The sequence below is a fragment of the Schistosoma mansoni genome, chromosome 5 (assembly GCF_000237925.1).
Source record: "Schistosoma mansoni strain Puerto Rico chromosome 5, complete genome".
Taxonomy (NCBI): domain Eukaryota; kingdom Metazoa; phylum Platyhelminthes; class Trematoda; order Strigeidida; family Schistosomatidae; genus Schistosoma; species Schistosoma mansoni.
This window is the reverse complement of record NC_031499.1, coordinates 8,217,162-8,230,782: the sequence shown is the minus strand read 5'-3', so window position 1 is coordinate 8,230,782 and position 13,621 is coordinate 8,217,162. Positions and strand designations below refer to the sequence as shown.

General features: G+C 36.6%; 1 protein-coding gene across 1 annotated transcript in view; it reads left to right on the top strand.

Annotated features, from left to right (window-relative positions):
- Smp_210140 (putative cortactin) overlaps positions 1 to 13,621 on the top strand; it is a gene marked incomplete at both ends in the record, with an annotated part of 63,417 nt that overhangs the window by 4,664 nt on the left and 45,132 nt on the right. The window contains one exon of the mRNA XM_018797798.1: positions 2,083 to 2,175. Coding sequence (XP_018652804.1) covers positions 2,083 to 2,175 — 93 coding nt within the window. The remainder of the gene's footprint in view (positions 1 to 2,082; positions 2,176 to 13,621) is intronic.

Below are 13,621 nucleotides of genomic sequence, written 5' to 3'. Positions count from 1 at the left end.
TCATTGTGATCGCCTCCTTCTTTGACCTGAATGACGCTTTGATAATTTTGGACTCCAGAGATTCCCATCCCACGAGTGCATTTCGTGCTTCTCTGGACAGCAGTAGAGCAACTCCCTGAGTGTGTTGAGCATTTTCCTCTTCGTGACCAGAGTACAGCAGCATCTCTCCCGTACCCAGGCCTAGCTGCCCAGCATAGGTCCAATGGGTTCCGCTGATTCCAAGTACTGCCAATTTTTATCTCCTCATTTCCATTGCTATTTGACTAGTCTTTCCGGTCTCTCACATTGTCCGGACGTTCCATGTACTTATAAAAACTGTTGCTCTGGTTGTTACAAGGGGCATCGATCTCGTGATTTCCGAAGGAACTCGGATTTCATCATGAGTAGTCATAATTCTTCCTTCAACTCCCAGAGTTGAGTTAAAATGGTTTGAATAGTATTTTCTTGGGTAATGATTTTTTAGCGAATAGGTTTTCTACTTATTGGGGTCGCTAACCCGACGCTCAACCCTCCTCCTTTACCCGGGCTTGGGATCGGCAGTAAGTCTAGAAGAGCTACAGGCGGATTTAGTGTCTACAGTTATAAATACAAAATCATTATTATATTTCTTAATTTTACAGTTGATAAAATATTAAAGGTGAATTCATCCAGACTATTTATTGAATATAACAAATTTCACGTCGATTAATTTATGACTACTACATATTACTAATAATAAAAATAAACTAACATCATTGATAATCGAAGATGGATAGTGGCTAGCAGTGGAATCCAGGACGCGCGTTCCGTCCTATTTCGTACTCGTCAGCTGGATGTACCTGCATCTTAGAGTTAATGTTCACTCTGGGACTCGAACGCAATACCTTTCACTCCAAAGAGACTGATCAGTTGCAGTTCTAAACAACAATGGGAAGATTCAAATAAACAATACTAAATGAATATAAGTTAGATTGTTTGAAATTGATGCCATTTGTTTCAACTATGTATAGAGTAAATGTAGTCTTCCACCTTTTTGGATAGATTACTAAGAACTTGAAATCTTCCTTTCTAATGTTATGTCCCTTATCAATAAATTGAAAAAAAGTGGTATCATTAATATTTCCTAACTTTACCGATACATGTTGACGTGTGAATAAAGTTAAGGACATATGAGTACAGTCAATACAACCAAGTTACACAAATACGGTGAAATTGATCAACATACATAAATGGACCCATTATTGCTGTACTATTCGATTTGTTACGATTAGAATATTGAAGCTTAAAGTTCTTACCTGATAACTAATGTCAATTTATATGGAAAACCTTAACCTTGACTTATAACCTTTTCTTAATAACTAATTTATGACCATTGAAGTGGTTTTCATGTTTCTCATTAGTACAGTTATATACTTTGGATGTATTTATCTATTATAACGTGTGAGTGCGTGCATGCCCTGTTTGCTATATGAACATGCTGATGCCCGCCAATGAGAGAAGAGCGAATTATCCCATCGCAGCAATGATACACAAAAGCCATTTGAGCAGTCTTGAGTACTTATCAGTGCTGCTATCTGCCTAGCCCAGTCAGTTAAGTCCAGAACACCAAATAACAGCCTGTGCAATATGAATCATTATTCACAAACATACTGGGTTTATATACCAATCAAACAGACCACATCGTACCAATAAAATAGAAAATAACATTTGTACAAGATTTAGCCAAATGTGGCTATGAATAGGGGGAACAGTAATCAATAGACTGGGGATAACTCAAGAATGGTAAATCGCAGAGTAATGGTCTATAGGTCAAAATAAAGCTTATAATAAGAGGAACATGAATATGAATAGTTTAGTTACTTAACAACTATACAATAGGAAATATACATATCATATTGGTCTATAAATAGTCCTCAATGGTTACCATTCATAATTCTCCAAGGGATATAACACATCAAGTTACATTTTCAATAGGTTACCGATTTGTTTATTCATTTTTCTTTTTTTTCTTTTACTTATGATACTTTTGTTCCGTTTTTCTATTCTATTCATTCATTTTTCTCTTTTTTGGGTAACTCTCATTTCATCAATTCCTACATACAGATTGTATTCTATAAAGAGAAATATCAATCATTCAACAAAACAATGTCAGATAGTCGAAAAATGTTTGATACTGCTAAAGAGGAAATGGAGAAGGTGAGAAAAATGTCTTTCTTTTTTCAATATATACATATATATTCTTTCTATGCATATGTCTCTTAAGGAATTAAGCCAATCAGTAAATGGTTTATGTCTCAGTTTTACAAGATCATGGGTCAATTGAAGTTAATTGTTAACATCGTCGGATGTCTACCGGCTTAATGGTCTAGAAGTTAAGCGTTTGCGCACGAGACCGAAGGTTCCAGGTTTGATTTCCGGGTGCCGAGTCATAAATGTGCACCTCTGAGGAGTCCAATACTAAGGCGAAACGACCGTTCAGTGCTTTCACGTGCCGACCGGTTATCTAACATTGATTCATAATTTCAACTGTGAAAATACTACAATCTATACAAATTCCTTCACACTAAAACTGTCAATGTCGAATTGACTAGTTTGATGTAATGTTAACATGAATAAGTTTATCAGTCAGTCAGTCAGCTACAACGTAGGACCAGGCACATATATGCATAGAAGTAGTTAGTTTAGTGGTGTTAATATATAAAAGAAAGATTGTATATAAGGATATAGTATAGGAAGAAAGAAAGTTTTGAAGCAATTTTAATCTCAAGGTTTAAGGGAAGATAAAGAGTGTATACTCCTACGTAATTGTGATCGATCCTGAGCCATGTCACCTAGAGTCTCCAACCATTGGTTACGATAGTCGCGCGGACCGCAACCAAGTAGTTTGCATCTGCCAACATAGCTCAGACTAGAAGTTAGTGACTTCAAGCTCGGATGCCATACTTTAGTTTGACGGCCCCTTACTCTCTTCCAACCATCGCCAATACTAGTCAAAACTGCGCATCGTGGTAATCGGTGTTCAGGCATACTGAACATGTGGCCCCACAATCTCAGTCGATGAAGATTCATGACCTCATCAACTGAGTTACCATCATTCTCTGATACCCTGTGTCTAACCTCACTATTACTTATTCGGTGATCCCAGCAGATGCGAGCAATATTTCTAAGACATCTGTGATCAAATACTAGTAACTTACGAGTATTTTCTACTTTTAATAGCCACGTTTCACAGCCGTAAAGTAGAACAGAGCGAACTTCTGCGCAATATACTCGTCCTTTAATTGATAGACGGATATCTCGTCTTCACCATAGGTGACGTAAGTTGTCAAAATCCATAAGCTCTCACTCGACTGGTAGTGTTTGAGTAAAGAGCTTTCACAAGGTTTATGTACTTGAACAAGTTTATACGTGAAATCAAATTGTAAAATTACTTATGAAGGATAAATTATAATAACATAGGATAAAAGAAATAATAGTGTAATTACATACATCAGATCAAATGTTTGATCACATGTTACGCAATATATATAGCGTGATACATATTCAGTATAAAATGGTGCACATGGGCTCCAGTATCCAGAGGGAACGAATGGTGTATGAACCAATTGTTGGTCACTGGCTACCATGGGACCGCATCTCCTCTCGATGCTCCACTGCCTTGTGGATCAGACCTTTAGGTCAAAGGCTCGGGGTGTGGACTCCTAAGAAAACCACCTGCTTCGGTCTGGGCACCCAAGCAGTATTACAGCCCTCACACAAATCAAAGATTTGTGCGGCGCATGTTTATCTGGTGCTTATCTGGTGTTTACATAAATAAATAAGTATGAAATAGTAGGCGAAAATGAGTACCAGTTAAATCCTTGATTTGTTTACAAGACTAAAATAATATCAATCATGTTGTAAAGATATGAACATATTAACAACAATATTTGAATAAGATGAATCTAATTCCTATGAAAGTGCGTGGAAGAAAAAGTTGACGACTCTATACACATTAGTTAGATCAGGTCATCTTGACCTATTGGATTTGTTGTTGACCATTTTAAAGTAGAAGAGACTGAACGTATTTCCCTTTTTATACGTACAATGCTCCGATTAATGTTTTAATTAATCCATATGGCTATAGCCTCTACCATTTGAAACCAATCTAAATCTGATAGATTTCGGTAAAAATAACCATTTAATAACGCTGTGGTGTATGCTACTTATGTCTTTCGACATAAGTAGTATGTAACACCGGTGGGAAGTGGAAACCCTGGCAGCAGAACGCTAAGAACATCAAGTTGATGAGAATAGAAGCAGAAATAGAAAGGAATTGTGAATAGGAAGAATCACGCTTAATGTGACGTACAAATGATGGAAATTTACAAATGAAGTATTCAATGTACGGTTCTAATGTTGTACCAAGATTTGTTATTTCTTTATTTGTTTGAACACATAAATTTTGGTAGAAAGGGTCACCGAATACATATGCGCCGCACAAATCTCCTTTGATTTGTGTGAGGGCTGTGATACTGCCCCAGGTGGCCAAACTGAAGCAGGTGCTTTTCTTAGGGGGCCACACCCCGAGCCTTTGACCTAATGGTCTGATCCACAAGGCAGTGGAGCATCGTAAGGAGATGCAGTCCCATGGTAGCCGGTGACCAAATATTGGTTCATACGCCATTTGTTTCCTCAGGATACTGGAGCCCATGTGCACCGATTGGTTTGGAATCAGGGTTTTCCAACCCACCTAGGCGAACTTTCCGTGTCCACTAACCCGGTTAAAGTGCCGGACATTCACTTTTCGTCCTCTCAATTTCGTAAACAACACCGGTGCCAAGAGAAGGCAGTGAGTCGGACGTTGGAATTACATGAACAAGTAATTCATTTGTTAACTGTTTTACCTACGCTTTTGTTTGGCACATTGCTTTGATATTGTTATTTCGATCAAAAGACTGGTCATTTTCAGAATTTTAATGTTCAACAACGAGAAGAATATACAAACTGTTATATCATAAATTATATAGTGTAAATTAATCATATTGTCATCTGAGTTTTTCATCGAGATCATGAATCGATCAATGTTAGACCACTACTAGAAATCTGGAAACATTGATTGATTCATGATCTCAATCAAAAAGTCAACAATCTCCACAACTCCATACTGATAATTACCATGTGCTCACTAGTGATTAGCTTCAAAATGGTACTCCTGGAGTTCTAGTGAGAATCCGTGATCAGTGGAGCTAATCCGTGTCGGGTGTGAGGCAGTTATCGACCTCAGACAATGGAAGATGGTGACACAATATCATGGATTAGTTGAAATTAGACATTTTTATCGTTGAGTGTCAGCTCAATGATCTAGAAACTAAGCGTTCGTGCGCGAGTTAGGTGCTGAGTTAGATTCATGTGTGCGGCATCGTGGACACACACTGATGGGAGGTCCTATTGTAGAACGAAACAGCCGTTCAGTGTTTCCAGGTTTTCAGTGGTGGTCTAAAATTGATCAATTCATGATCTAAATGAAAATCCTATTAAAATTAGATTACGTGATAATCAGATTTTTCTTCTTGTAATATTTCATTTTCAGCTTGGTAAACGTATTCAATTAAGTGAGAGTGAAGCAGTTGCATGGCAAGGTAAATGGGAAGTTAGTCAACGTAGTTTGTTGGAATTAGCTGAACAGCATAAAAAAGAAATGTCAGAATCATTGAATGCTAAGAAACAAGTAGAAAAACTTAGTGGATTATGTAGAGCTTTAAAAGATCAATTGAATGAATTAAGAAAATCACAACGATGCCAGAAGGAATCACAAAACTTGGAAGCTAAACAAAATGAACAAGAACTGACGTCTACTGCGTCTTCCACTTCTTGTTGTTGTCATCATCATCCTGGTGATGATGTTGACGATCATCATCATCTTCATGAGGCAGAGAAGACAAAGGAAAAAACTGTTGACAATTCAATGAAAGATTCTAATTTGATTCATCAAAATAATAATGATAATACTAATCTAAATAGTAGTACAACAAATCAATCAGGTTCTCATAGTAATAATACTCATAAAACGGATGGAAATGTTGAACTCTATACAGCAACAAAGACGACAATTGGAAAGAGTAGTTCCACACACAATGAATTCAATTGTTCCTCGAATTCATTAATTCACTGTACAGATAGCATGAATGAACTAAAATTAGATTGTAGTATAATTGAAGGTGGTAAGTTGTTGACTATTTGTAGTGATCAATTGTGTTTTTATTTAAAGTAATATTAATATTAGTAATAAAGAATGACTCGATTATTAGTCAGTTTGTAGCCGATAGTTCCCATGTATCAGAAGAAATTTAATGTGAAATAAGGCACAGATAATTGAGGTAATCTTCTGTGTTGTTAGATGTATGAAGGTAGTTTTCACTTCCCAGTTCCCCACGTCTTGGAAGGATAGTTCTTCTTAAGGTCAGTTAGTCAGTCAGTCAAATGGAACATATAACCCGATACGTATGTACACCAGTTTAAGTTGACATGCCATTTTAACACAGGGAGATGAAATTCCTTTTTTCGTAAAGTTCTTTTAAAAGATACTGGATTAATGGTTATTTTAGCTACCTGACAGCGTAACTACAGATCTCAAGAAACGATTACGACTTTTCGTGAGTAGTTTTGAATGAGTTAGATCTGTACTTCAAAAGGCCTTGCATGCGGTGAGAGAACTCCATTAGGCAACGTAAGGTGTGCTATTTCAGGGTCAACTTTTGCTACCTCTCTACTTATGTTGTAGACAAACAACAATGCTGAAGATTCTGCTTGTTTGAGGGAAACACCTCACTGCTATTACGTCTGAGTACAGTCATCAATATAAATTTGTTCTTGACCCACGACTTGAATTCATGATCCAAGGGAAAGAAAAAGTGAATACATCTATATCATTTTAATCGAGCCATCGCTCAACGTTTTCAGCTATTGATCACACGGATCACAATCAGATAATTTGCACCTACCAACATGGCTGTAACCTACAGTCGATTATTTCATAAATTTATATTACGTCTTGGTTTTCTAGCTTCTTTTCTTTCTCCCAAATCTCCAACAACTCTACTCCATATAACGTTTACTGATTCCAATTTGAATGCACAAAATTGTATTTGGTCATTCAGTTTCATTTAGTATCCATTCAACAGTTTTAACAATACCATCAAAATTGACTCACTTATACTGTGTAATCTGTGAATCATCATTCTTTATTGTATACACCATATTAATAATGTGTAATTAGTCCAATGGACTTATGCAGTTATGATAAACATCTCAGAAAACAAAACAAAGAGATCCAGTTTCTGCGACGAATAGGGGATGTACATTCACTTTTGTACTATTGGTAACCTTGGATACATTTGTAAAGCAGTAATTATAATTGTTAGAATATCCAAGATTTATAATTTTTACAATTCCGAATTCGAACCCTGTTCCTTCTATTATGATTTAAGCCACTGGCTTGTAGAATCTCTATTCCTCAGATAAACATTGTAGCTTAAATTTAAATGCACAAACCTGTAGTTGATCAATGAAGATGGCTAAGAGAAGTTTATGTCAGGTTCTACCTCGTCTCTTACTAACTAAATTAAGTAGAATAGAGTTCGAACCTTATAGTCTGTCATTAATTCACTTACTGGCTTTAATCCCAAACATTCAAAGAAAAAACAAACAAACACTCTTCGTAGAAAGTTTATGCTCCTCTTTTTTCTCTGCTAAAGTTATCTACAATGTTTCCAGTGACTTCCATTTGTTTAGTGTGTAAATGTTACGAACTTGAATGTACTATGTTTTAATCTCTACCTCTTACTGTATTTGTGTTTTTGATCTGCTTTGACGGTCTATTTGTGCTACACCTACATTTTCATGATAGACAGTTGTAAGTAACTTCCATACACTTGAGATTAAATGTTTTGGGAAAATTACTTTCCACCATGGAGTAGCCCGTTTACTAAATGACCAGGAAAATGACCAGCATCAAGATAACGAGTCATTAAGTTCCTTTGACTAGCGGTTACAGAAAGATAACAATGTAACTCATTATCTTCATTTAGTATATATATACACTATTATCCTTGCGAAGTTAGTGACTTTTGAGCTTTTTATAATTCATTTAAGTTTATCCATTTACCCGAGAGATTTGCCTGAGGAAACTGTATAGGGTTTAAATTGAAAGTATCGCATGGATTAAGATGCTTTTAAAGTGAGAAGTACATAAAATATAGTATGCCGAAGGCGCAGTAATGCCTGAAAATGGTAAAGGCCTTGCAGACCCCACCGGGTATCAAACTCAGTACATTCATGTCTTATACTGAGCACTACACCTTTAAACCACTGAGCTGTTACACAAACTGCTAAAAATTAAAAAAATATCAACAAATCCTTTCTGCCCGTCGGTCGGCTACAACGTAGGATCAGGCACATATGTGCATCGGTTCAAATTGTTATACTTGATTAGCACAATAAGATGAACACCAAATTCATAGAAGCACTTACTTCGATGGCAGTAAAAAAGATTTCATATAAGTAGAAAGAATTAGTTAATAGAACCGTCGATATAATTGAATGACTGGTTTAAGAAACAGAAGGGAAAATCTATCAAAATGTAAACCACAGTCTCTTCAATGCTATTCTTCTAACTTGTCAAAAAATCCAACTGGAATTTTATTAAAAGCTTAGAGTTACTGACTCAATTTGAAATGATTTATATAGTTGAGATCATGAGCCAATTGATGCTTGACCACCATGGAAAACCTGGAAGCACTGGACGGCCGTTTTGTCCTGTTGCGGGACTGCTCAGCAGTGCGCATCCACGATCCCGACTTGTGGGATTCGAACTCAGGAACTATCAGTCTCCCGCCAGAGCACTTGACAGATAGACGGCCGTCCAGTGCTTCCAGGTTTCTCATGGTGGTCTAGTTTCAATTGTCTCATGATCTTAACTATATAAAATTGCTAAATTCTCCACAAAACCCCTTTCTGAAAAGATTTAGACTATTTAGTTTTTGGTACTCACAACGAGTGCATGCAGCTGATGAGTCTCAAGTAGGACGAAACGCACGTCTTGGATTTCACTGTTAGTCATAATCTATTTGTTTTACCTAAGCTTATTGTTACGTTCTGCGTTCGTCTGATCGGATATCTATATACATACTTCCTATACTAGAATCCGAACTGATACGTGAATAAAAAGATTAAGAATAACTAAGAAACTGTAATGGAAAAGTTGGATACTCATCTATACCATTCGTTTAAGTAGTACAATAATCAAATATCTACAGAACGTAACAATAATGTCAGTCTTCTTCCAAATCATATCTCAGTCCATTTTAAATTGAATAACTTTCATCAATTACTGTGCCAAGTTGAAATGATGCCATTTCTAATAAATACTGATCTCAATTTTTCAGCGACATCATCAAAGAATTCTAAAAATCCAATCTCTGAATAATCGATAAATACGACACATTGAATGAGAGAGATGAATAAGTCAGTTGTTTGGATAAAGAAATCAAGTCATCACCACCACCACAACAACAACACCAATGAAGTGTTGATTTTCCCTTATCCCTATATGTGTTCGGATGCTTTCCAAATTACTTCTAAAAGTAAACCAAATCAATACAGCTGTAGTTTGTTTGTATTTTTTCCATTTGTATTCCCCCTAGCTTTTATTCATTTTTATGTACTTCTTTATCAACCAATTAATTTAACACTATCCAGGAAGGAAATGTCTTCCATATGTTGATATCGATCTTGTTTTTTTAAACTCCTGGTTACTTGTTCAGCTTCAACCGACCACTTTTGTTTACTGTCAACACATTTTAACTTTTAGTCACTTTTATTTCATATACAACAGTCCCTATGGTATACAGTAACAAGAAGAAATTACAATACAATACAGTAATAATCACATTGTTCAGGCTTTGTTTCCAATTTTCTTGTTCATTCTAACTTTGTCTACTTCCTTCCCTCTTATCTACGTTACTTACCTACTTACTTACTTACGCCTGTTACCCCTCGGGGAAGAGCATAGACCGCCCACCAGCATTCTTCACCCAACTCTGTCCTGGGCAATATTTTTTCCAGTTCTTTCCAGTTGTTATTCATCTTTTTCATATCTGCTTATTCCTTCAACTCCCAGGGCAGAGTTTAAATGGTCTGAATTATTTTTTCTGGTTAGTGTTCTTTTAGCGAGTTAGTGTTTCTTCAGGATGGGGTCGTTAACCCCATGCCCAACCTTCCACCTTTACCCGGGCTTGGGACCGGCAGTAACTTAAAAGGAGCTGCAGGCGGAGTTTCTCATCTATGTATTTACTGCTTATTTGATGAATGTGCCTTATTATTAGTAGATATAGCAACAGTAATATTAGTATACATTACACTGTTGTTTCATCTGTCGTAGTAACGATGATGATGATGATGTAATCGACAACATATCCTTAGACTGTTCGTCTCTTTTTCAAAGATCATATTTAACACTACTATTACTGTTATTATTAGTACTATATTTATGCTGTGTGAAAGAACTTTGGCTGGTTTGTTATGTTTTACACTGACTACCATATATTAATATACATCTATTTACCCACCAGTTACCAATCTTCCAGGATATATGCACACACACACATTCCACCTTATTTTTCATTGTATTCACTATTTTATTTATAGAAGGTTATAAGTGAAGTGTATGTGTGTGTTTGTGTGTACGTGTTGGTTGTTGGTAAAACTTAGTGTAGTTGTTTTTGGAAAGTGATTTTTTCTTTAAAAGAAAAAAAGTTTTTCAGTCATCTCAGTGATGATACCGTTTGCTTGTATTTACTATTGTTATAGTTGATAATATACATATTTACTAAACACAACGATCGCTGATTTCTGCTCCAGTAACGACTAAAAAGTCCTAGCCAGAAATACGATCCCGGATGTGGAAGAGACAGGTTGTTTAGTGGCCTGAAACGTGCGCCGCCAACATTGTCTGGCCGGGCCGTTTCCCTGGTCCTCCGTATTAGTTAAAGGGGGTGTGCAACGCCGTTCCTTAGTGCCGTATTTATTTGATACCAACAGACTTCGGAGGTTTGTTTAGGAGAACGCTGTCTGGAAAAAGATCTCCGTCTGGAAGGGGATCTGCGTTGTCTAGGTTGAACTGTTGCAATTGTTGTTTGTAATGCAGCTAGTTGGTTCGTCAGTCGCGTTAACTGCTGTTGGAAAAAAGCTGAACAACTTGTATCTGCTGTTTCAGAGGGTTGTACGAAGTTTACCCTATGGCTCTCAGGGTAAATTTCCATCATTTCGTCGGCCATGTGCGCTAAATCATCGACGTTAACTGAGTTTTCTGATACGCTGAAAATTCACCTTTCATTATGTGGTAGACGTTGAAACTACAATTGTTTTAGCAGTGCTTCATCTACCTTATATGAACCTGCTAAATGTTTCATGTGTCTTAACAGCTGTGATGGTCTTTTGTCTCCTAACTGGCAATTGTTGAAGTGTTTTCTCATATGAAACTTATGTGCGTTGAAATACAGCTACTTTTATGTTATCATATGATTCAGTCAAAGACACCCGGTCAATTAGATCCAACGGTCGAAGAAATCAAGATGTTCTTCAGACAAATCAGGAATGGGAAAGCAGCAGCACCTGACAAGATACCAGCTGAAACACCTAAGTCAGACATTGAAGTAACTGCGAACATGCTTCACCTTCTATTCAAGACGATTTGGGAAAAAAACAAGTGCCAAAGTTCTATAAAAAAGGATATCTCATCTAGATACCTGCGGTGGTCGATATTCGATATCATCCACAAACTTATGCAGTCAGGATGATTCACCACAGTCACATAGACAAATATACACAGAAAGTTACAACTAATCGAGTCTCAAAGACTAGGGATCAGTAATGAGAGTTCCATAGGTTGAAAAACTAAGGACGTGTAAACTAGATGCTTCGATGAAAAACACCCACGAAACTCATTTGAAATTAGATGGTAAATTGTTACATTATTCATTCATAGCTGAAGCAAGACATTCTATTGATCGACAGTCAAAAAGTTTGTTTTTAGAAAAGTGGTCATCTTTTGTATAATGAGAATTTCGCTCATACTTGCTCTGTGTGTGTTGGTGAATGTCAGCCAAATAGGCACAACGTATTATTAGAAAGTGATGTTTCTTATTCTAACCGACCTTCATATTACGTCCATTCTACATAACAAAGAATACCATATTGTTTGGTTAATGAGATGGAATGCGGTGATAGACAACAACAAAGTATAATAATCATTGATATTACTGTAAAGAACTGAGGTCAACAGAAGTTTGTTTTTGTTAAGAAAATGGTCAGATATCTATTACTCAGATTGAAGAAGTAATAATTTTCACCTTGACATTTTTACAAGATTTAACAGAAATGATAGAAGGGGGTTTTTTGTGGAGATTTAGTAGTTGAAAGCGTGAGTTAATTGAAGCTAGACCGCCATGGAAAACCTGTAAGCACTGGACGGCCAGAGCGCGAGACTAGTAGGTCCTTTGTTCGAATCTCACGAGTGCGAGATCGTGAATGCGCACTGCCGAGGAGTCCCATAATAGGACGAAACGGCCGTCCAATGCTTCCAGGTTTTTCCTGGTGGTCTAGCTTCAATTTGTTTAACAGAAACGATAGAACTTGGTGTTATTTTGTATTCGATCGGGATAATCGGACTGATTTCACAAACGCATTCATTTTCAAAATCATTGCATCATCAAGCTAATGAGAGAAAATCTATCTAAGGAAAATTTCATCTTCAAGTTTTCGAAATTCTTTCCATGGTTGTGAATGTGACAAATAGCTATCAACAGTGCTAATGATAACATTTGATTATGGGCAAATTATAAGACAAACAGTATGCACTTAATTACTTACGCCTGTTATTTTTCGCGGAGGAGCTTGAGCCGCTAACCACCCCTTTCCATTCAATACTGTCCTGAGCAACCCTTTTCACCTCTCTCCATTCGCTATTCATCTGTTGTTTTAGACTTTGAAGGAAGAAATGGGATGGAAGCAAGGACCGATATAGACTTCAGACTGCTCGTACGAGTTTACTCATAATTGGTCCGGTAGACAGTCCACTGTTCTCTGATTGGTGACGTCGTCACGTCATATATCGGTTGGGATACAAGTTAACAAGATATAACAATAACGATCATCGCAAATGCTTTTTTCACTGATTAAACTTTGAGCAAGACCTTTGCTCCATTCTGATTGGTTAAGCTTAGTAATTAAATTTTCTGTGTACTCAAATTCATGTCTTCGTACTGAGTTGTACTATTCCTAATTGTTTTGCATAAATATCAAGTTTTACTAGACTATCGCTTACTTTTGATATTGATAGATAAATATTGAAGTGTCGTGTCCAAGTTTCACTAATCGAATGAGTAATAGAATAGTTCAACTGTTTCGTAATTAACAATTATTATTTGCCAGTACCGACACTCAAATATGAAGATGGCGAAAAAGTACTGACTACAGTATACTTGTTCCAGAGCAAATAATAATAATAGTATTCATTACTAGTAAGAGTTTTGAATTATCTCATTGTTCGTAATCAGAACTGAATTTTCGATCAAATTATGTCGACTTTTACGGGATTCTTTTG